The sequence below is a fragment of the Conger conger genome, chromosome 11 (genome assembly GCF_963514075.1).
Source record: "Conger conger chromosome 11, fConCon1.1, whole genome shotgun sequence".
Lineage (NCBI taxonomy): Eukaryota > Metazoa > Chordata > Actinopteri > Anguilliformes > Congridae > Conger > Conger conger.
In genome coordinates, this window is record NC_083770.1 from 47,529,009 (window position 1) to 47,552,027 (window position 23,019).

At 47.4% G+C, this 23,019-nt stretch overlaps 1 protein-coding gene across 1 annotated transcript; it reads left to right on the forward strand.

Annotated features, from left to right (window-relative positions):
- Nucleotides 1-61: 61 nt before the first annotated feature.
- Nucleotides 62-21,582, forward strand: slc6a4b (solute carrier family 6 member 4b). The gene is made up of 13 exons (XM_061261168.1): nt 62-278; nt 2,850-2,984; nt 3,215-3,434; nt 4,063-4,201; nt 9,519-9,653; nt 12,823-12,926; nt 14,070-14,197; nt 14,583-14,695; nt 15,316-15,447; nt 16,571-16,670; nt 17,542-17,642; nt 20,466-20,633; nt 21,422-21,582. Exons 1-13 carry the CDS (start codon nt 62-64, stop codon nt 21,500-21,502), a joined length of 1,773 nt encoding a protein of 590 aa, XP_061117152.1. The 3' UTR covers nt 21,503-21,582.
- Nucleotides 21,583-23,019: the final 1,437 nt, after the last annotated feature.

A 23,019-nucleotide genomic window follows, 5' to 3' on the forward strand; every position in this document is an offset into this window, starting at 1 on the left:
TTTCTTCAAACTCACTCACTTTCCATCGACGGGGGACTCACTTTTTAATAGTGAGCCAACCATGTCCCACCAAGACCAATCGGCTCCCGCGGGGAGCCTCGCCGCCCAAGGCCCCTCTAACCCCGGTTACAACACCACTCCTGCACCTGTCGTCACTCAGACGGAATCCAGAGACAAATGGAGCAAAAAGATAGATTTTCTCTTATCTGTCATTGGCTTTGCAGTGGACCTTGGAAATGTCTGGAGATTCCCATATATTTGCTACCAAAACGGAGGCGGTAAGTATTAATTCCGAAAGACAGATGGTTTGTTTGACTTGTAGAGATATTAATTTGCGATGTTTTTTTAACGTCATACTGCGCAGCATCTATGTGTTGTTTGTTGGCTAACCGTTAAGCTGTCATCGATGCTTATATAGATACTTATAGTTTACTATCGCAACTTGCTTTCATTCTTAGACCTTATTTACTTTATCACACGCAGAGCTGTCCATGGTAATGAATTAAACCTGGCGCGCAACAAGCTCAACGCATAACCACCGAAAATCGGTTAATAATGTTGATTATTGTTACCTCCATATGCAAAATATTCCGAGTTCCAAATGTTCACTTTATTTTACACTAGAAGCACTTCTTTAAAATCAAGGATTAGGCTGCTTGTCCAGTGAAATGTTGCTGAAATATAGTTACAAAACAAAAACAGCGATTTAAAAAAAAGATTTGTAATTAGAAAAAAATTACGATAAAACTTATTTGTATACTACATTTCTGTAATTAAAATATATCCAATAAAGCTATTGATTCAACTGAATATTTCGCCAAAACATGCATTACCATGGAGTACCATAGTGTATTTAATATGTGGAAAAAAAGAGTAATCGGCAAAAATCAAGGCAAACATATTATTATTATTACCATAATTATTGTAACAAATATTGTTGTTCTTATTATTAGTAGTACGTTGGTTGTTCAGTTATATTTTATCGGTCCGTATTTTCGGTCAAACAGTTTCCACAGATTTTACGCATTTAAGGATTCCAGGTAGTCGCCTCAGGATTTTGGAATTGGTTGTAATTGTGTCAACATGGTTTCCATTCCTGTGCGCATAAAACGTTTCACATAACCGAAAACAAAAGGAGTGAAAATGACAAATCTGAACACCTACGACATGGTGTGATGTTGAGTAAATCCACAATAACCTTCATAAATGTTCGAGGAAACTGAGATTTTATGTGATATATAAATTAATTCACTTACAAAATTCTATAAATACATTAAAAATATGTGGGCAATCGATCTCATTCAGAAAAGGAAAGATACATTGAAAACTATTAGAAAGCTGATTTATTAATGTATCTTTTTAATCTCCTTGACATTATTTATGTAAAAGAAATGCCTGCCCGTTCCTCATCTCCATCATTGTGTACTTTAGCCTCTGGAAGGGAGGGAAGACATCTGGGAAGGTATGGCTCTGGTCCAAAACTTCCCCGATAAGAGCATGGCTCCATGTCTGATATCTGGAGTGAGCCACCTGTTAATCACCGTGGTAATGCTTCTGTATATAACCATGTAAATATAGGCAAAGTAGAAGTGTAATTGTGTTACTTTACTAAACTCCTCTATTCCTTAGCATATTAAAACAACAAACAATATAATCTAACTGAAGCAAATAAAAAAACATGTTCCTGGGCAACATGGATTAATGGATAAATTGATTAAAATGCAATAAATACATTTAATAACGTGAGAAATTGAGCACAATCAGAAGAGTAAAGATACTTACAAAATTATTAGGAACGAGATGTATACATGTACCTTTAACCCCCTTCTTCAACAACTGAGGTCATCCACATGAGCCTTTTGCAGATGTTTTTTGTCTAGTTCTGTTTTACGCAGGTTGCAAGATTGGCCAAACCTTGTCAGAATTAATGTGATTCACGAGACGAAAATGAACGTGAAGTACATTGGCTTGAACTGAAATATGAAACAACTGGAACCTTTCTCAATTAATAAGCTGTTCCATTTGAACGGAAACTGCGTATAATGCACCCATTTACAAAATAAACAGTGTCAAAATAATTTGTTAAATAGACAAGTAATATATTTATCCTCTCTTTTACAAAGAGCTTTCATATGTCACTCGTTAAGATGTCAGGCCAGGTTGAAGAATGACTATAACAAAAACATGCATTTTTATATGTTAGATAATTATAAAATATTACTGATGTTACTGTGGGAAATTGGCAAAGTAACCCGCATCTCTACTTGAAAGCAACTGTGTATTCATATTTCTTAAAATCCAGAGTGCCAAAGTAAGGAACATTTCTTTTTTCGGATCAGGAACATGATAGATGTATACTGTGCTGTGTTTATGAAAATATGGCCATTAGTCCACATCCTCCACATGTGTATACGTATGTCACTTTGCTTTTGGGTCTGACATCATCCCGAAGTATAAACACTCAGCAACGTGCCCACGACTTCCTGCACAAACCCTGACTGTCGAAAAAAAAAAACACAAACGATCTGCCAGATACTGAAAGCCTTCTCTCATGGCTTTTACAGTGCATGCAGTCATTGTTTCCAGCTCTGAACTACTCATTAAGTGATGATGTAAGAGAAACAGCGCACGTGCATCCCTCGCGGATGCCTGCGACCCCTGTCAGAGCTTGCAGGAGTAATGGGTGAAGCAGCGATGCCGTGTAAGTCGGTGCGGTGTGTGATCACGCCCGCTCCTGGCCACGGCCGTCCCTTTGAAAGTTCCACAGAAGGTCAGATGGTCAATTCGAACCTGCCGGTACCTGCAGTTCCCCTCAGAGCGGTGGTGTTTCTGCCCGTCTCTCTCCGCAGGGGCGTTTCTCATCCCGTACATTTTGATGGCCATCTTCGGCGGCGTGCCACTCTTCTACATGGAGCTGGCGCTGGGGCAGTTCCACAGGACTGGGGCCATCTCCATCTGGAAGCACATCTGCCCCATCTTCAAAGGTACGCCCCCAGTAACTGCAGGCGACGTCTGTGCTCAGCGCCTGCCCCCACTCACCCATTGGAGTCGCCTGGCTGCGTGTTCTGACCCCCCCGCAACCCACAACCCACAACCCCAAGCCCCCCACCCCCCACCACCACGCCCCACCCGCACACTCCAAACTCAAGGTGAGGAGGTCCACACAACCAGCCCTCAAAGGCCGTCTGTTTGCTTTTTCTGTGATTTCCTCCAGGGATAGGGTTCGCCATCTGCATCACGGCCCTGTACGTGTCCTTCTACTACAACACCATCATCGCCTGGGCCCTGTACTACTTCTACTCCTCGTTCACCACGACGCTGCCCTGGACCAACTGCGACAACCCGTGGAACACGCTCAACTGCACCAACTACTTCGGCAAGAACAACGTCACCTGGACCAACTACTCCAGGTCCCCGGCCGAAGAGTTTTACACGTAAGTGCACGTAAGTGGCGGACGGGGTTCTGGGGGATATGACGACCCGAGATAATGCCTCGTGTGTCTGTCTGCAGGCGACCTGGGCGGGAGCCGTTGCTCCATGGCTAAACACCCGCAGAAACAGTGCCTTTACCCCTTTGTTTTTCCCTCTCGACACAGCCACTCATTGAAAAGTTTTGCAAGCTGCCTCACTTCAGTTCATATACCTCTTCCATAAATGCATCCACCTTCGCCGGTCTCCTTTCCAGTGGTTGCCTGTGCTTGGTCCAAAGAGAAATGGCATTAGAAGACCTATTGTACCTAATGCTCAGGCGGTAAGAGCAGTCGTCTGACAGTCGGAGGGTTGCCGGTTCGATCCCGCCCAGGGTGTGTCGAAGTGTCCCTGAGCAAGACGCCTAACTCCCAAATGCTCTTGACGAGCTGGTTGGTGCCTTGCATGGCAGCCAATCGGCATTGGTGTGTGAGTGTGAGTGTGTGTGTGTATGAACGGGCGAATGAGAAGCATCAATTGTACAGTGCTTTGGATAAAGGCGCTATATAAATGCTGGCCATTTACCATTTAATGGCACTGTGTGGAAAGTAATGCCTCTATTAAAAAAAAGCATCTACCGTCTCTCCACACCAGGAGGAATGTCCTGGAGATTCACAAGTCCTCCGGGCTCGGTAATGTCGGAGGCGTTCGATGGCAGCTGATGCTTTGCCTCTTCCTCATCTTCACCGTCGTGTACTTTAGCCTCTGGAAGGGAGTGAAGACATCTGGGAAGGTATGGCTCTGATCCAAAACGCTCCTAACAAGAAAATGGCTCAATTTCTGATATCTGGAGTGAGATGCCTATTGATCACTCTTAATACTGTCACTTTAGATAAGCGTATAAATACAGGAAAAGTGGAAGTGAAAATCTTTTTGAGCTGCTAAATTGCTCTAATCGTTTGCATATTAGGCCTATAAGTGATTTAATATAACTGCCAAGAGATCTTAGAGATCTTATTTCACGCTGAAGCAAATGAAAAAGAAAATGTGTTCACAGGAAGAACCTCCCCTCCGAGGAATCGCCACCTTAACGTGGTGGAGGGGTTTGTGTGTCCCGGTGATCCTGGGAGCTAGGTTGTCGGGGGCACTGTTAGCCCCCAGTAGGGTCTCCCAAGGCAAATTGGTCCCGGGGGAGGGGCCGGACTAAGAGCGATTCAAAGACTCCCATGACACGGCCACACAAAGACCCAGTTACCTCGCCCGGAAAAGGGAAACCGGGGCCCCCTGCTGGAGCCAGACCCGGGAGGGGAGCTCGTCGGCGAGCGTCTGGTGGCCGGGCCTTATCCCATGGGGCCCGGCCGGGCACAGCCCGAACTGGTCACGTGGGGTCGCCGCCCTGTGGGCTCACCACCTGCAGGGGTCGGCATCGGAGTCGGGTGCTTTGCCCAACGGGCAGTAGGCAAAGGCGGGGATCCGGGCGTGCTGATCCTCGGCATCGCAGACTGGTTCTGGGGACGTGGAACGTCACCTCTCTGGTGGGGAAGGAACCGGAGCTAGTGCGGGAGGCAGAGCGGTACCAACTAGATATAGTTGGGCTCACCTCCACGCACAGTACTGGTTCCGGAACCAAACTCCTGGAGAGGGGCTGGACTCTGTTCTTTTCTGGAGTTGCTCAAGGTGAGAGGCGCCGGGCGGGTGTGGGGATACTCACAAGCCACCGGCTGAGCGCCACTGTGTTGGAGTTCCACCCGGGGAACGAGAGGGTCGCTTCTCTGCGACTACGTGTCGCTGGGGGGAAGGCTCTGACTGTCATTTGTGCGTATGCACCAAATGGCAGTTCAGAGTATCCGGCCTTCTTGGAGTCACTGGGTGGCATCCTGGAAAGGGTGCCACCCGGAGACTCCATAGTTCTGCTGGGCGACTTCAACGCTCACGTGGGCAATGACGGAGAAACCTGGAGGGGGGTGATTGGGAGGAACGGTCTGCCTGATCTGAACCCAAGCGGTGTTTTGTTATTGGACTTCTGTGCTGGCCATGGATTGTCGATAACAAACACCATGTTCAAGCATAGGGTAGCTCATAAGTGTACTTGGTACCAGAGCACCTTAGGCCAAAGATCGATGATCGACTTTGTGGTCGTATCATCAGACCTGCGGCCGTATGTCTTGGACACTCGGGTGAAGAGAGGAGCAGAGCTGTCAACTGATCACCACCTGGTGGTGAGTTGGATCAAGTGGCCGGGGAGGCTGCCTGACAGACCCGGTAAACCCAAACGTGTAGTGAGGGTGAACTGGGAACGTCTGGCGGAGGCCCCTGTTCGCGAGGTCTTCAACTCACACCTCCGGAAGAACTTCTCACGCATCCCGGGGGAAGCTGGGGACATGGAGTCCGAGTGGGCCATGTTCAAAGCCTCCATTGCAGAGGCGGCAAGCAGGAGCTGTGGCCAGAGGGTCATTGGTGCCTGTCGGGGCGGCAACCCAAGAACCCGCTGGTGGACACCAGCGGTGAGGGAGGCCGTCAAGCTGAAGAAGGAGGCCTTTCGGGCTTGGCTGGCCCGGGGGTCCCCTGAAGCAGCAGACAGGTACCGGGTGGCCAGAAGGGCTGCAGCTTCGGCAGTCGCTGAAGCAAAAACCCGGGTATGGGAGGAGTTCGGGGAGGCTATGGAGAAGGACTTTCGGTTGGCCTCGAGGAAGTTCTGGCAAACCATCCGACGACTCAGAAAGGGAAAGCAGGGCTTGTCTCAGGCTGTTTTCAGCAGGGGAGGAGAACTGCTGACCCGGACTGGGGATATTGTCGGGCGGTGGAAAGAGCACTTCGAGGAGCTCCTGAACCCGAACAACACGTCCTCTGTGGAAGAGGCAGAGCCTGAAGACTCGGGGGAATCTGCACCTATATCCCTGGCGGAAGTTGCTGAGGTAGTCAAAAAGCTCCTCAGTGGCAAGTCGCCGGGTGTAGATGAGATTTGCCCTGAGATGCTGAAGGCTCTGGACATTGTTGGGCTGTCTTGGCTGACACGCCTCTTCAGTGTCGCGTGGAGATCGGGGACAGTACCTGTAGAGTGGCAGACCGGGGTGGTGGTCCCCATTTTCAAGAAGGGGGACCGGAGGGTGTGCTCCAATTACCGGGGTATCACACTCCTCAGCCTCCCTGGGAAAGCTTACTCTAGGGTACTGGAAAGGAGGCTCCGACCGACGGTCGAACCTCGGATTCAGGAGGAGCAATGTGGCTTCCGTCCTGGCCGTGGAACAGTGGACCAGCTCTTTACCTTGGCAGGGTTGCTGGCGGGGTCATGGGAGTTTGCCCATCCAGTCCACATGTGCTTTGTGGACTTGGAGAAGGCTTTCGACCGTGTCCCCCGGGGAACCCTGTGGGGTGTACTGCGGGAGTATGGGGTACCAGGGCCGTTGTTACGAGCCATCAGGTCCCTGTATAACCAAAGTGAGAGCTGTGTCCGCATTCTCGGCACAAAGTCAAGCACGTTTCCGGTGGGTGTTGGACTCCGCCAAGGTTGCCCCTTGTCACCGGTCCTGTTTGTGGTATTCATGGACAGGATCTCAAGGCGCAGCCGAGGTGAGGAGAGTGTCCGGTTTGGTGACCTCAGAATCGCATCTCTGCTTTTTGCGGATGATGTGGTTCTGCTGGCTTCATCGGACCATGACCTTCAGCACGCACTGGAGCGGTTTGCAGCCGAGTGTGAAGCGGCCGGGATGAGAGTCAGCACCTCCAAGTCCGAGGCCATGGTTCTCTGCCGGAAAACGGTGGATTGCTCCCTCCGGGTTGGGAACGAGTCTTTGCCCCAAGTGAAGGAGTTCAAGTATCTCGGGGTCTTGTTCACGAGTGAGGGTAGAAGGGAGCGTGAGATCGACAGGCGGATCGGTGCAGCGTCAGCAGTAATGCGGGCGTTGCACCGGACCGTTGTGGTGAAGAAGGAGCTGAGCCGGAAGGCGAAGCTCTCGATTTACTGGTCGATCTACGTCCCAACCCTCACCTATGGTCACGAGCTTTGGGTAGTGACCGAAAGAACGAGATCGCGTATACAAGCGGCCGAAATGAGCTTCCTCCGTAGGGTGGCCGGGCTCAGCCTTAGAGATAGGGTGAGGAGCTCGGACATCCGGAGGGAGCTCGGAGTAGAGCCGCTGCTCCTTCGCATCGAAAGGAGCCAATTGAGGTGGTTCGGGCATCTCATCAGGATGCCTCCCGGGCGCCTCCCTTTGGAGGTTTTCCGGGCTCGTCCAACTGGGCGGAGACCCCGAGGGAGACCCAGAGCCCGCTGGAGAGATTATATATCTCTCCTGGCCAGGGAACGCCTCGGGATCCCCCAGGAGGAGCTAGAATGCGTTGCTGGGGAGAGGGACGCCTGGAATACCCGGCTTTGCCTACTGCCCCCGCGACCCGACTCCGGATAAGCGGGTGACGATGGATGGATGGATGGAGGAAGAAAAAAAAGCTATTTTTATTGGAGCCAGACCACCTTGCAGTTCTATTGATTCAGCCTGCCAGAGTGCTTACATTTTCACCTCTTGTAAATATCCTGAAAGCTTTGTGCAAATTCCTGCGCCTGATACAACTCTATACAACAACATGTTACATCAGCCCCTTTGGCATTCATGCAGTCTGTTTAACCAGCCTATTTAGATAATCATGTCTTTCTTTTATTTGACTGAATGCCAGTCAAATAAAATTAGGCTGTTGTCCATTTCATACAGAGAGCTACTGTAGTGCACAATGACGAAAATAGTGTCAAATAAATATGCAATAAATATTATCAGTTAAAAATGAACAATTTTATTGAAATAGATGCCACTCCCTGGCAAAAAGTAGGTTAAAGGTACAATAGGCAATATTTTGGTGTTAAAACATTGTTACAAAAACATTGTAAATCCCTTCCTATCATTGAAAAAGGCTCACTGACATGTTGACTCACCCCCTGCCTGTGTTTATAGTCCTTTAATTCTGGTTTCAAAATATGCAGTTGACAGCCCGACACTCTGTACCAAAACATTGTATAGCTGTACAATAATTCAAGCTCATTGGTTGAAAATTGGTTCTAATTGCCACAGCCAATGGCGTTTCAACATCAGCGCGTTCACAGAGAAGGGGGAGGGATAAACAGTGTTGTGTTTGAGCGTGTTTGTTGCTGCTATTTCTCTCTTGACCATTAGAAGTCCGAGATGACCTATTGTACCATTAATGGTGATGTTTTGCCTTCATGAGAAGGCAACGTATGGGACTAATGTCAGATATCTGCCCTTGTTCGTGTAAGTGACTAGAGGGAGTGCCCAGCGAGGGAAAGCCATTATCTATACCTAGGCTGAGAGACATTATTACATAAATTGACTAGGTTATATAGCTCAGGTGTTACCTGGATGGATATAGCCTGGCTAAGTCCTAGTCGGCCGGGTTTTCACCTGAATGCCTTGTCGGTAGGGGCGGCCTGTAGCGTAGTGGTTAAGGTGCATGACTGGGACCCGCAAGGTCGGTGGTTCAATCGTGTAGCCACAATAAGATCCGCACAGCCATTGGGCCCTTGAGCAAGGCTCAAGGGGAGGATTGTCTCCTGCTTAGTCTAATCAACTGTACATCGCTCTGGATAAGAGTGTCTGCCAAATGCCAATAATGTAAAAATGTTGGTGACACCTCCACTGAATGTGGTGACTGCAGTCTCACCCACACATGTAATGCAGTTGGATCTAGTCATTTTCCAGTCCTGGGAAGCTGCCCAGGTGCTTCAAAAGACAGAAAAAGAGTGGTAGAAACACCTGATAGAGACAGAAAAAAGGGGTTACTGAACCTCGACCTTTGAGTGGAACTGGTTAAGATGGCTTGAATGGGACTTGTCCTTCTTTGGGGGATCAGTCAGGATTGACCAGTTCTCAATGTAAGCATTCAGTAGCAGGGTGGGAGTTGTAGAATTATGGTTCGGGAACTGGTATATAAAGGTTGTAGCCTCGATTCTGCCTTTGCATCAAAGTGCTTAACCCAAATAGTTCCAGTGTGTATCCAGCTGTATCAATTGATGTGATATAAAATACAAAAAGTTGTAGTGAGTTGCACTGGATAAGACTGCCTGCTAAATTCGGGTGAATAACATGTTTTTCCACCCCGGTCAGGTGGTGTGGGTTACCGCCACGCTTCCGTACGTGGTCCTCTTCATCCTGCTGATCCGCGGGGCCACCCTCCCGGGGGCGTGGCGGGGCGTGGCCTTCTACCTGAAGCCAAAATGGGAGAAGCTCCTGGAGACCAGTGTGAGTGACACCTGGAATCCGATCAAAAATCACCCCGTTACACCCCCACACACACACCACCCTGTTACACCCCCACACACACACCACCCTGTTACACCCCCACATAAACATCACCCTGTTACACCCCCACACACACACCACCCCGTTACACCCTCACACACACATCACACCCCCACATACATATCACACCCCCACACACACATCACCCCGTTACACCCCCACACACACACCACCCTGTTACACCCCCACACACACACCACCCTGTTACACCCCCACACACACACCACCCTGTTACACCCCCACATAAACATCACCCTGTTACACCCCCACACACACACCACCCCGTTACACCCTCACACACACATCACACCCCCACATACACATCACACCCCCACACACACATCACCCCGTTACACCCCCACACACACACCACCCTGTTACACCCCCACACACACATCACCCCGTTACACTCCCACACACACACCACCCTGTTACACCCCCACATAAACATCACCCTGTTACACCCCCACACACACACCACCCTGTTACACCCTCACACACACATCACACCCCCACATACACATCACACCCCCACACACACATCACCCCGTTACACCCCCACACACACACCACCCTGTTACACCCCCACACACACACCACCCTGTTACACCCCCACATAAACATCACCCTGTTACACCCCCACACACACACCACCCCGTTACACCCTCACACACACATCACACCCCCACATACACACCACACCCCCACACACACATCACCCCGTTACACCCCCACATACACACCACACCCCCACACACACATCACCCCGTTACACCCCCACACACACATCACACCCCCACATACACATCACCCTGTTACACCCCCACACACACATCACACCCCCACACACACATCACACCCCCACATACACATCACCCTGTTACACCCCCACATACACACCACCCTGTTACACCCCCACATACACACCACCCCGTTACACCCCCACACACACACCACCCTGTTACACCCCCACACACACATCACACCCCCACATACACATCACCCTGTTACACCCCCACATACACACCACCCCGTTACACCCCCACATACACACCACCCTGTTACACCCCCACATACACACCACCCTGTTACACCTCCACATACACACCACCCTGTTACACCCCCACACACACACCACCCTGTTACACCTCCACACACACATCACACCCCCACATACACACCACCCCGTTACACCCCCACACACACACCACCCTGTTACACCCCCACACACACATCACACCCCCACATACACACCACCCCGTTACACCCCCACATACACACCACCCTGTTACACCCCCACATACACACCACCCTGTTACACCTCCACATACACACCACCCTGTTACACCCCCACATACACACCACCCTGTTACACCTCCACATACACACCACCCTGTTACACCCCCACACACACATCACACCCCCACATACACATCACCCTGTTACACCCCCACACACACACCACCCCGTTACACCCCCACACACACACCACCCTGTTACACCTCCACATACACACCACCCTGTTACACCCCCACATACACACCACCCTGTTACACCTCCACATACACACCACCCTGTTACACCTCCACATACACACCACCCTGTTACACCTCCACACACACATCACCCTGTTACACCTCCACATACACACCACCCTGTTACACCCCCACATACACACCACCCTGTTACACCCCCACATACACACCACCCTGTTACACCTCCACATACACACCACCCTGTTACACCCCCACATACACACCACCCTGTTACACCCCCACATACACACCACCCTGTTACACCTCCACATACACACCACCCTGTTACACCCCCACACACACATCACACCCCCACACACACACCACCCTGTTACACCCCCACACACACATCACACCCCCACACACACACCACCCTGTTACACCCCCACATACACACCACCCTGTTACACCCCCACATACACACCACCCTGTTACACCCCCACATACACACCACCCTGTTACACCCCCACATACACACCTACATTTAAGACCAGCGGGAGTTCTGTCTGTGGGCAAACACGCTAAGATGTATCTGCTTCCAAACTACCAGTAAATAACTGTATGTAAAAACTGCAATCAAAATAGTGGAGGAGTGGGTTACTATGCAGGTGACACAGAGATGGTGTATGAACCACACAAAATAAGAGGTGCCAAATTTTTGTATGAAATACAAAAAAAATGCTCATTCATATTTACTCATAAATACAAAAAAGCATATGCATCCGAACACTTTGTTTGCTTGGCACGTGGGAAACACAAACATGCAGTGAGAGATGAGGGGCTTTTGTTTGGTCAAGGCCGGCTGATATAATTTGGCCCTCGTTGCAGTATTTAAAAGAGGGGAGTTTAAAAATGGATTCGGTTGTTTACCTGCTGACTGCGGATGTTTCCTCCATCAACACCCCAGAAAGGCTGGTGGACCGGTCGACAAGCTGGAGCCCGCAGCCGTAGAGAGGAAGAGATGCGTAAATAAAGCCCTGGCTGCTAATGAGATGCTTAATTTGGTTAGAAATTTCCACAAACAAAAGCGCCCGCCGTCTCTCTTTCGCTCCGTTATGGAATAATCAGCACATCCCTCTTCAGATCTCAGCCACAGTACAGCACCGTGAGAGCTCTTGGATTTCATTTTCAGAGAGAAAGACCACCCCCCCCCCCCCTTATTTGGTTAATTAATCATCATAGCAGCTGCTGTTACCACAACACTGTATTTTATTTTTCCTTTCCAAAATAAGTTTGTTCAGTGGCAAAAACAGAAAAGCTTTTTTTTTTTTTTTCTTCTTCTTTCTGGTTCTACGGTAACAACAAAAGTGGCCCCTAGAATAAAGACACGAGATGAGTGCATAGTTGCAAACGAGGAACCCGTTTACAGCTCGCTGCCATAGATACGGGTACCACCGAGAACAGAACTCTGTGCAATTACAGACCGTTCCTCAGCATATTTCTGACAGTTGTACGACGCACTCGAGTGTCCCTTTGCCTCGGTGGGAAGAGCGGCCGGTGGCCATTAGCGGCGCGTGTCATTAAAAGGGGACGGGGGTGACCCCGCTGACCTTTGACCTTTGACCTTTTTTCAGGTGTGGGTGGACGCTGCCGCTCAGATCTTCTTCTCGCTGGGCCCCGGGTTCGGCGTGCTCCTCGCCCTCGCCAGCTACAACCCCTTCACCAACAACTGCTACCGGTCAGCGCTGCGCTCCCACTGCAAACACCAGGCAATGAGTCAGTCTCACAAGTGTCTTAGTCTTATATTCAGACTTAAATATCTTATTTCCATTACTTTCTGCTAAATAAGATTTAAAAAAGACTGTCAATGAGGTGAGACAGTTTGATTCATTTCAAGATTTGCCGTTGGGGGTAAGACAAGGTCATAGTTTCTACTTGAGTTAAGAAAAAAAAGAATTTTTTTCAAGTCTCATTATAAGACAAAGACACTTACAAAGAGTGGCTTTTCTTGCAGTGCTGGGATCCAACCGTCTTCACCTACCCATTCTCTTTTGACCACAGGTGCCTCACTCTAATCACGTCTCAGGAAAGACCCATTTCTCAGGACTTCTCTCTGATCTGTAGTGAGCCTTGTGGTGTGACCAGAGAAGGCAGAAACGCCATTAAAATGGCAGTAGTTGGCATGGATGGTGGATGAACTGCAGCAAAAAAAGTTTTATCAATTTGGAAAATCAATTTTAAACTTGAGCAAGGTGCCAGTCTAGTGGGAAACAAATGTACAGCAGGATCTTCGGTGGGATAAATTGAATTGTAAGCCCCTGTAAGATTATGTGTGTGTGTGTGTGTGTATGTGTGTGTACCCACGTCTGTCGTTAATCTAATTGCCGCGGGGTCAGTACTCATGGAGAAGCTTATCAAACGGCAAAGGCGAAGGAAGAAGCTAAAGAATTAGCCCCCACCAGGAACACTCGATAATGTCTTCATCCAGTCGAACCTCTCGAGTACTTTGAGACCCCAGGCTTCATCTACGGCGACAGTGGAAGTGACAGCTCACAAGGAGCATAGGGAATTCCTATCAACGGTTCCAACGGTCGCTTTGACCCAAATATGTGATTAAAATGTTCTCAGCTGAACACTCCAATTCTGATTAGAATCACTACTGGCGATTGACAGTAATGGAGTTCTAAGACAATGACTTTGAATTTTGAAGAAAACAAAAAATCATTCCAAAAACCCTACTCTTCACAGGGTTAAAAAAAATGATCTCCACATTGTCAGAAATACAAACGCTGCGATGAGGACGTGCCGTGTGTAATCGACAGGTCGCGTGGCCGTTCACGATAAATGACCGTATCTGCGTTTCTCCGTGTCTGCGTGACAGCGATGCCATCGTGACCAGTCTGGTGAACTGCCTGACCAGCTTTGTGTCCGGATTCGTCATCTTCACCGTGCTGGGATACATGGCTGAGAAGAGGAACGTGGACGTAGAGGATGTGGCCAGGGACAAAGGTGCCTGTCTTTTTAATCTGTGTTCTCCCCCGAATGCGCTACTGTCTCTGCCAAAAATGTCAAGATGGCAAACGCTAGTTGATGTAAAAGACACGAATGTGCTCATCAATAACTTGTTTGCAAAAGGGAGCTTATTCTAGGCATGAATGTCCAGACATGAGTCAGATTTTTGTCTCAATTCTCATTCAATAGCAAATTCATTTCACTAGATATTAGACAGAATGATCTCTAAATAATTGATTTTTCTGGTGTAGCAACGGGTGATTGTACCGGCAGTATGGCATTTTTCCCAGAATCCATTTCTCCTTCAATGTGAACGTAGTGTGTAAAATATCCGCTTGGCATTGCTGGTCTGTGCTCATTCAACATCTACTGCTGCTTCCAGGACCCAGTCTGCTTTTCATCACCTACCCAGAAGCCATTGCAAACATGGTGGGCTCCACCTTTTTCGCCATCATCTTCTTCGTGATGATGATCACACTCGGCCTGGACAGCACGGTGAGCAAGAGGGGTTGTGACCCCGGCGGTTTGTCCGACTCTCCACTCGCCTCCCCGTTTTTTTCGTATTTTTCCCTTTTTCTCCCAATTTGGTAGCCAATTGTACCCCATCTAATCCAATTAGAGTTAGTGTTAGATACACCACTCACACCCCTCGGTGGCCCTAAGGAGAGCAACACGCCTTCTTCAAGCCGTCTCATCTCATGCTCGTGACCGTGATTCCAAGGTGCCCAAGGTGCCCAAGGTGCTTTATTGTGCGGCGATCCTCTAACCCTGCCAAGTCCCTCCCTCTGGAGCAGCGAGCCAATTATGCCGCTCCACGAGAGCCGGCCAAACTTGGCTTTTGTTTTTTTTTTTTTAAGTTTGCTGACAGCTCTATAAATGACTCTGGTTCAAGCCTGTACTTGAGCACAGTAAAATCATTAGGATACACTTGCAGTCACACTACTCACACACACGTCAGATAAGATATTATTGAATCAATTAAATAATGAAGACCAGAAGTTGGCACAAAATCCCGAAAACGGATCGGCCCTGGTCGTGCAACCCCTGCTGTACACTGTGTTGTCCTGTTGTGACTGTGGCATTGTGGGAAGGTCAGTGACTCCCTGTACCTGCAGTTCGGAGGTCTGGAGGCCATCATCACTGCTGTGATGGATGAGTACCCGGATTACCTGTCCCAGCGCAGGGAGCTCTTCGTTCTGGGCCTGGTCTCCGTCTGCTTCCTGGGTTCCCTCAGCACCCTCACAAACGTGAGTTATTAGACTATTTCACTGATGCATGGGTTTGATAGCCCTGCTGTAAAATTGAGCTGGCTAAGCAGGTCATGAAGCTGGTCTAGCTGGGTATGAGCTGGTCAACCAGCATGGCCAAGCTGGTCATGAAGCTGGCTTAGCTGGGTAAGAGCTGGTCAGCAAGCATGGCCAAGCTGATCATGAAGCTGGCCTAGCTGGGTATGAGCTGGTCAACCAGCTAGTGCCACAGGTAGCTTGTCTGGTCAACCAGCTACCAGCTGTTTCAAAACATAGCTTGAGCTGCTGTCAAACCATGTCAAGGAGGGAGCTGGTCTGCACTGGTCAACCAATCTAGCTTGAGCTGTTTTTTCAGCAAGGAGTATTGTTGACGGGCTGAAAACCTTGCAGTTGGGTGGAGCTGTAAATTATACTGATACAGTATGGAACACATTTGTTGGCTAAATGGCATTAAGTCATCAAGGGTCCAAAACCATCATGCTGCTGTCGGATATGCAGTAGATACTATAAGAATTGTTTCTCCTGCCAAATTTTCCTGTTGGAAATATTCAGGATAAACAATTCTTGTAGTATCTAGCACAGCAGCACAGTGGTTTGGGGCTCATTTGATACCTAGGACCCTAAACCATTTACCCAAACAAATCTGTTCCATATAGTATCAGCATAATTTACAGCTGAATCGAGTCCCACCCACCAATTCCCATAGAGATCCATTCAAATGCAAAGAGTTATAGCATCACTTGTAGGACAACCTGAAAATAATATATCCAGACTCTGATGTTGATGGGTCACATACGTCAGGAAGTCATGGCATGCAAAGGATATACAACCAAATACAAAACATGTCTCTTTTATTTGACATTATGTTAATTTGTCTCAAACATTGAAACGGGATATGTGCAAACTGCAGACAGAAAGTTCTGTAATTACTATATGGTGAAACCAAAATGTATAAAAAATAAACTTTGATAAAAGCTCTTTCATCAAAGTGTATTAATTTTTTTGATTACAAACAGAGAAAATAAAATATGAAATCAGAAAACACAGAAAAAGAAACTTCTCAATGGTAGTGTACGAGACTGTGGAAAGATTAAAAATCAGCGACTAATTCCTTCCTTTTCAGGGAGGAGCCTATGTGGTCAAACTCTTGGAAGAATTTGGCGTGAGCTGTTCCATCATTGCGGTTGGCTTGCTGGAGGCCATTGCCGTTTCCTGGTTCTACGGTATTTCCACCTCAATGCATGAGACGTGCGATCGGTATTAACCGCAGGATCACGCTCTCATAAACAAGGGACCTTTGGCTGGTCTCATTTACATTTACATTCGAGTCATTTGGCAGACGCTTTTAATCCAAAGTGACTTACAAGTGCTTCTTCCACAAGTCAAAGCATCACATCCGTAACTAGGAAAATACACATGGAATGCTGTTCTAAACATATAGTCATCATAAGTGCAATCTCTTTTTTTTTTTGGGGGGGGTTAGACAAGAGGGATAGGGATATCAGAAAGGGGGGCGGGGGAAATCAGGAGGGAGGACTATAGTTGAGTTTGAAAAGGTGTGTTTTTAGTCTGTGTCAAAATAGGGGGAGGGATTCTGCTGTCCTGACAGTGGTAGGCAAGTCATTCCACCACTGAGGAACCAGAACGGAAAACAGGCGTGAACGTACAGCTCCACCGCCAGGTGCTCGTAGAGAGGGAACCGTAAGGCGACCAGAGCTGGCAGACCGGAGTGGTCTAGCTGGGGAGCAGGGAGTGATCAAGGATTGTATGTAAGGTGGGGCAGTCCCCTTTGTCTCCACAGACAAACCCTTTTTATCTCTTTATGGAACCCTCTATTATAGGTGTGAAGTGTGAAAGCTCCCAGACAGATAATTATTTTGGCCAACAAATAATCTTTTAACGAGATATAGTTCTTCTAAGGAATTCCAAGGTTCCTTTTGGAAAATAATTGTTTTTCTGATAGTGTACTCTGGAGTTATTGGTCTGTTTCCTAAACATTCTGTGATGCGATGGTTTGATAGAATTGTTGACTGAGAATCTGAACTGTCAGGGCTGGTATTTCTGCTCACTATCTTTCACTTGTTTCTTTCTCAGGCATCAACAGATTCTCCAATGATATCAAATCCATGCTGGGCTACACTCCTGGAATCTTCTGGAAAGTGTGCTGGGTGGCCATCAGCCCTGCATTTCTAGCTGTAAGTGAGGAGATAGTTCACTACTTTTTTATTCATTATTTAATGCAACACAGTAGTCTCTTTATATCAAATCAACCCTGGTGTAAAATCCAGCTATGACCAGCTTGAAGTTGCCAGCTACCAGCTGTTTCAAAACCATGGTCAAACCATGTTGAGTATGGAGCTGGTGTGAACTGGTCAACCAGCTACCAACCTTTCTTTTATTTTTTTAAAACCTTTTTTTTTTTGCAGGGAACACAACTGATGTTGCCAATCCATCCCATATGTGAAAAGGGCGGGTAGCAGGATACAATTTTATTTAGCAGTGTTAACCATCTGTTGGGACTTAGGTATCACCCCAAATTCTGCACAGCACGTCAGAGGGTATTACTGAAAGGCGTCCCCCTCCTGTCCCTAAGTGTAGAGTTGAGTAAATCCCCCACCTTGCCGTCTGATTAACTGTGGATCAATGGACCCATTGCGGACCAGATTAATTGATATGGGTTGATTAACACGGATCAGTTGAACATGCACTTTCGTTTAATTGCTAGGGTGGCAGAGTGCACGTCTCATGTGGCTCTGTCACCGCAGGCTTTGTGTTCACTAAGTACCATAACCCCTCTAACACTGCAAAAAAAAAAAAAGAGTCTGTCTAAACGCACGTGAACCTTTTTTACTCTGAAGTAGAAAATAGTTTCAAGCTACTTGACAAGTGAAATTATTTCACCCCACAGAAACATCGGGAAATTAGTGAAACTGTCTCACCTCATTTGTAATATTTTTGCAAGTCTTTTTTGCCAAAAAAGTATTCACTAACACTAAATAACACTAAAATGTGTGTTAGGATTGACTTTTTTGCAGTGTATGTGGAATTGTCAGTGTATATGTAATGACTGCTGAGGTAAACCTTGCCTTCATATGGTATTGTTATACAAATAGAGGAATGATGCTCACCTGTGATAACATAATATTGTAATGCAATGCCAATGTATAATTCAAGTCAACTTCGCTCATTGCTCTGAACTCATTTTGATAGAGGTGGGATCCCACCCAAAGGCTGCTGGACCTGGTGTTTTTAGTCATTGTTAGACATAACTGAAGCCACTGCATGGACAGGATGTTGTTGCTGGTGTAGAAAACGAGACACTGGAAGCTTTCTTATACCTTGCGATTGAATACACCTGACTGGAAGCAGCTGAGACGCCAACTGTCAAATTACATTTAGTCCCCTAAAATGGGGCGGGGGGTGGACCATATATAAAAAGGGATGTGATTCCTACATGCATCAATCAATATCGATGTAAATACCCTCAAATTAAAGAGGACTGTCAGCACTTTAGCCTCACATCATTTCATGTAAAGTCCAATGTGCTGGACTCCATAGCCAAAAGAACAGAAATTGTACCAACTGTACCAAGTAAGTAGCCAGTTAGTAACATTAGTAACGTCTATTGAGGACAACAGACCCCCCCCCCCCTTGTAACCCTGGTTATAGATACACAAGTCTACAGCCAACCCCCCCCCCCCCCCCCTAATTGCCCTCATTTCGGATCTCCACCCCATAAATCCACTCCGCAAATGTCAATTCCATTCACCTGCATAACTTAATACCGCTGCCTCTACTCCTCTGCATACATCTGCCCTAATCTCGCCGATCTCTCCCACCTCAAAGCGCTGACATTTACCAATCTCCCGCTCACCCTCGTACTTATAGCTTTCACTCGTTTTTCTTTCCTCCACAGAGATAGACCGTCGCCGTTCTCATCCCCCCCCTAGGTCACGTAAAAAAGTGGACATCAGGGGGAAAATAGTCGTCATTGCACTACAAAGTCTTTTGAATCCGTGCAATTTTGAAAGAGAATCCTTCTCAGATATGTACTGTGTCTCGGGGAAGAGAACAAAATTGAATTCTCCTGTACTTTCTCCAAAGAGGGAGCTGTGTTTATCGAAATAGCCATACTGGAAGAGCACTGGGAAGGATGGTTACTCACCTCATTGTGGGTCACCCGGGCTTCCCTGTGAGGTCATGGATAATTTGATCAATCTGTCATCCTAACACGAGAGTGCAGATAATCTCCCCCGCCACCTGCTTGTATTAAAGGGCTTTCTGGCCAGCAAAGGTCCACAGTTGGACTTGGAATGTTGTTTGTTTTCAGAATAATAAGTCAGTGTTCAATTAAGACTAACATTCTAATCACATATTTCTGATCTTGCCTTAAAGCAGGGCGGCCCAACCCTGTTCCTGGAGATCCTTCCTGAAGGTTTTCATTTCAAACCTAATTTGACACACCTGATTCTACCAATTAGCAGCTCGGCGAGATCTCTAGCTGTTGAATGAGCCATGGTTTGCTAGGTTTGGAGTGAAACCATAGAGGATAGTAGATCTCTGGGAACAGGGTTGGGCAGCCCTGCTTTAAAAAGTTTTTAAAAAAGCATGCGTTCCTCTAAAAACTCTAGTCCTGGTAGGCTGCAGTGTCTGCTGGTATTTGTAGTTTTCTTTCAATTAGCAGCCAATTAAGGCCTTGAGAACAAGGTGTGTGGACTCTTTAGCCAATGAAAGACTTAGAAATGTAGCTCTCGTGCTGAAACACACCAAAAACCAGTGGACACTGCGGCCCTCCAAGACTGGAGTTTGCTCTAAAACGGTAATCATCAAATCTGGACCTCGAATCCAAATGTGGGCCTGGTTTTCTTTTCTCCCAGATAATTAGCTGAACAATTAGTGCTAATGACTGGCCAGACTGTCTTCACACCTGACTCCCAGGTAAAGGGAGTGTGGAAAACCAGCAGTTCTCAACCCTCAAGGACCATGATTTTCTCTAAACTGTCCATGTCTCTCCCCAGTACATCATAGCGAGCTCTCTGCTGAACCAGGCTCCCCTCACGCTGTTTGACTACAAGTACCCAGACTGGACCATCATTGTGGGATACTTCATTGGTGCCTCTTCCTTCATGTGGATTCCCATATATATGGTGTACAAGCTGGTCTGGACCCCTGGATCCCTCAAGCAGGTCAGTTATTCCAACACAAATATACCATTTTAGAATTGCGCTACAAGGACTACACCCTTGCGTGTGTGCATTTGAATCACCAGTTTAATGTATTTGTACAACTGTTAAGCCTATGTGGGAGCATCTTTTCCATTACATTACATTAATGGCATTTGGCAAGATTGAGCAGCAGACAATCCTCCCCTGGAGCAATGCAGGGATAAGGGCCTTGCTCAAGGGCCCAACGGCTGTGCGGATCTTATTGTGAGGATTCGAACCACCAACCGGGCGGGTCCCAGTCATGTACCTTAACCACTACGCTACAGGCCGCCCTCTTTCAGTGCTTATACGTTGCTGACCTAAATCTGACCTCATATGTTGCTGACCTTTGCACCTGGGAACATTTGCACAAATGGTTCTAGAGTTTACGTCCTCAAGGGAATTTAACCGTATACATCTGGCATCACAGACACGACCCTCGGGTACTACAGTGTGATATTACAGTATCACACCACCCCAAAACTAAAAGAGAAACACATATTAGTACACAGTGAATACAATGTTCTATTAATGCCCATTTCAATAACCGATTAATAAAAAGTTATTATCCTATGTTCTACTACTTTTTTGAGGGCCCTAGTCAGATGCTCTTGGAATCACCCCCCCCCCCCCCCCCCCCCCATAAGGTGCCAGTCAGTCCCAGCCTTGGTCCTATGTCAGTGCATCCCATCTATCCATCTATACTGCTCTATCACTCCATTGTGTTTTGGTCTAACGTTCCGCCCCCCCCTCGCCCCTGTCCTTCGCAGCGTCTGGCCGTGTCTCTGCGGCCTGAGAGGACCATGCCGGACCACCAGACGGACTCCCTCAGCATGACCCCCGTGCCCTAGAGAGGCCAGGGAAGCGGGACCGAAACAGGGCCACGCACGCGTGCTCGCCCACGGGGAAACCCCTCGACCGACGATCGAACCACCCGAAAACAAAACAAAACAAAGCAAAACAAAAAACAAAACAAAACAAAACAAAAAAACATTCTTTTTTTTTCCACAGACTTGAGACAGAAGTTTTCCATTTAAAATACAAAAGGAAACTACAAATCCAGCATTTTTTTTCTTTTTAACCAACAAGAGAGACGTGCTGTGTTGAAGCTCTCTCCCCGCGGTTCTGGGCCTGGTTGAAGGTGAAGGTAGGAGGGAGGGGGAGACTAATATTGAGACGAATAAACGGCCCTTCAGTAACAGGGAACCTCAGAGGGGCTGTGGAAATATACGTGATATATGGTGTGTGTGTGTGTGTGTGTGTGTGTGTGTGTGTGTGTGTGTGTGTGTGTGTGTGTGAAATTACAATAAAACTGTTCCAAAGTGTTTCAACTAGGGGATGCTGTGCGTGTGTATGACCACCCAACATCCATGTCCTACTGTAGCTGGTGAGGCTGTTGGCATGAGAGTCAGGATGTGTTGTGCTGTAAAGATAGCAGGTCACTGCCATGCCTCTTTACTAAGCTCTAGCCAAACAAAACGGGTCTGAAGAGAATACTTGTTAAGAAAACTAAAGCTCTGCTGATTTGCTTCATTTGCGTACACCTCTCAGAGGAGTAACTGCGTAGCATGACCATCAACACAGGGTCACAGTTGATTAACTTGCTGGAATCACTCATATACCTGACTCTCGTGTCACTCCTTTGGGAAGAAGATAAACTTAGAAAAGCTCTGCTTTGCTACCATTTGGAACGCACGTGCTTTCAGATTCCTTATTGAAGTTTGTGCCATTGGTTTGAGGAGACAGAATACACCGTGTGTTTATTTATTTTGTTTGCTTATTGCTACGGTACCTGTCCTGCAAGTCTGAGAGGGGGTTGGGATTTGGGGAATGCTTAAGACTAACGTGAACTCACATATAGAATTTAAGAGGGGATGTTAGCAAAACTGTAAAGCTGGCATGAAAATGTTGATATATAGGATATAATATCTAATGTTTATATGTATGAATTAATTGATTCTTCAGTATTCTTCATTAATCCCGCCCACACCAGAATTAAGATCCCCCTCGGCAAGGGTTGCCTTTTATTCTGCGATGACTGACATTAGCTGTGACCAATTAGCTGTCACTCACATTCCATAACTTCCTTTTTTCTGCCACGTCACAAACTACCCCTCCCTGGGACCAAAGAATGTGAGTAATGACAATTGAGGTGTCCCAAACCAGGCAACACACTGCTATAATTTCCATAATAAACAAACCCATAAATCATGGTGACAGAAGCAAAGATAAAGCAAAGCAAAGATCTGTCACATCGCTGATAAGCGTTCGATTTTAAACCAAGCTTTTCTTCTTCTTCTTTTTTTTTACAGGCAACAATGAATATAGGCAACGTTTAATTGAAACCTTGTGTTTACACAATCTCTCC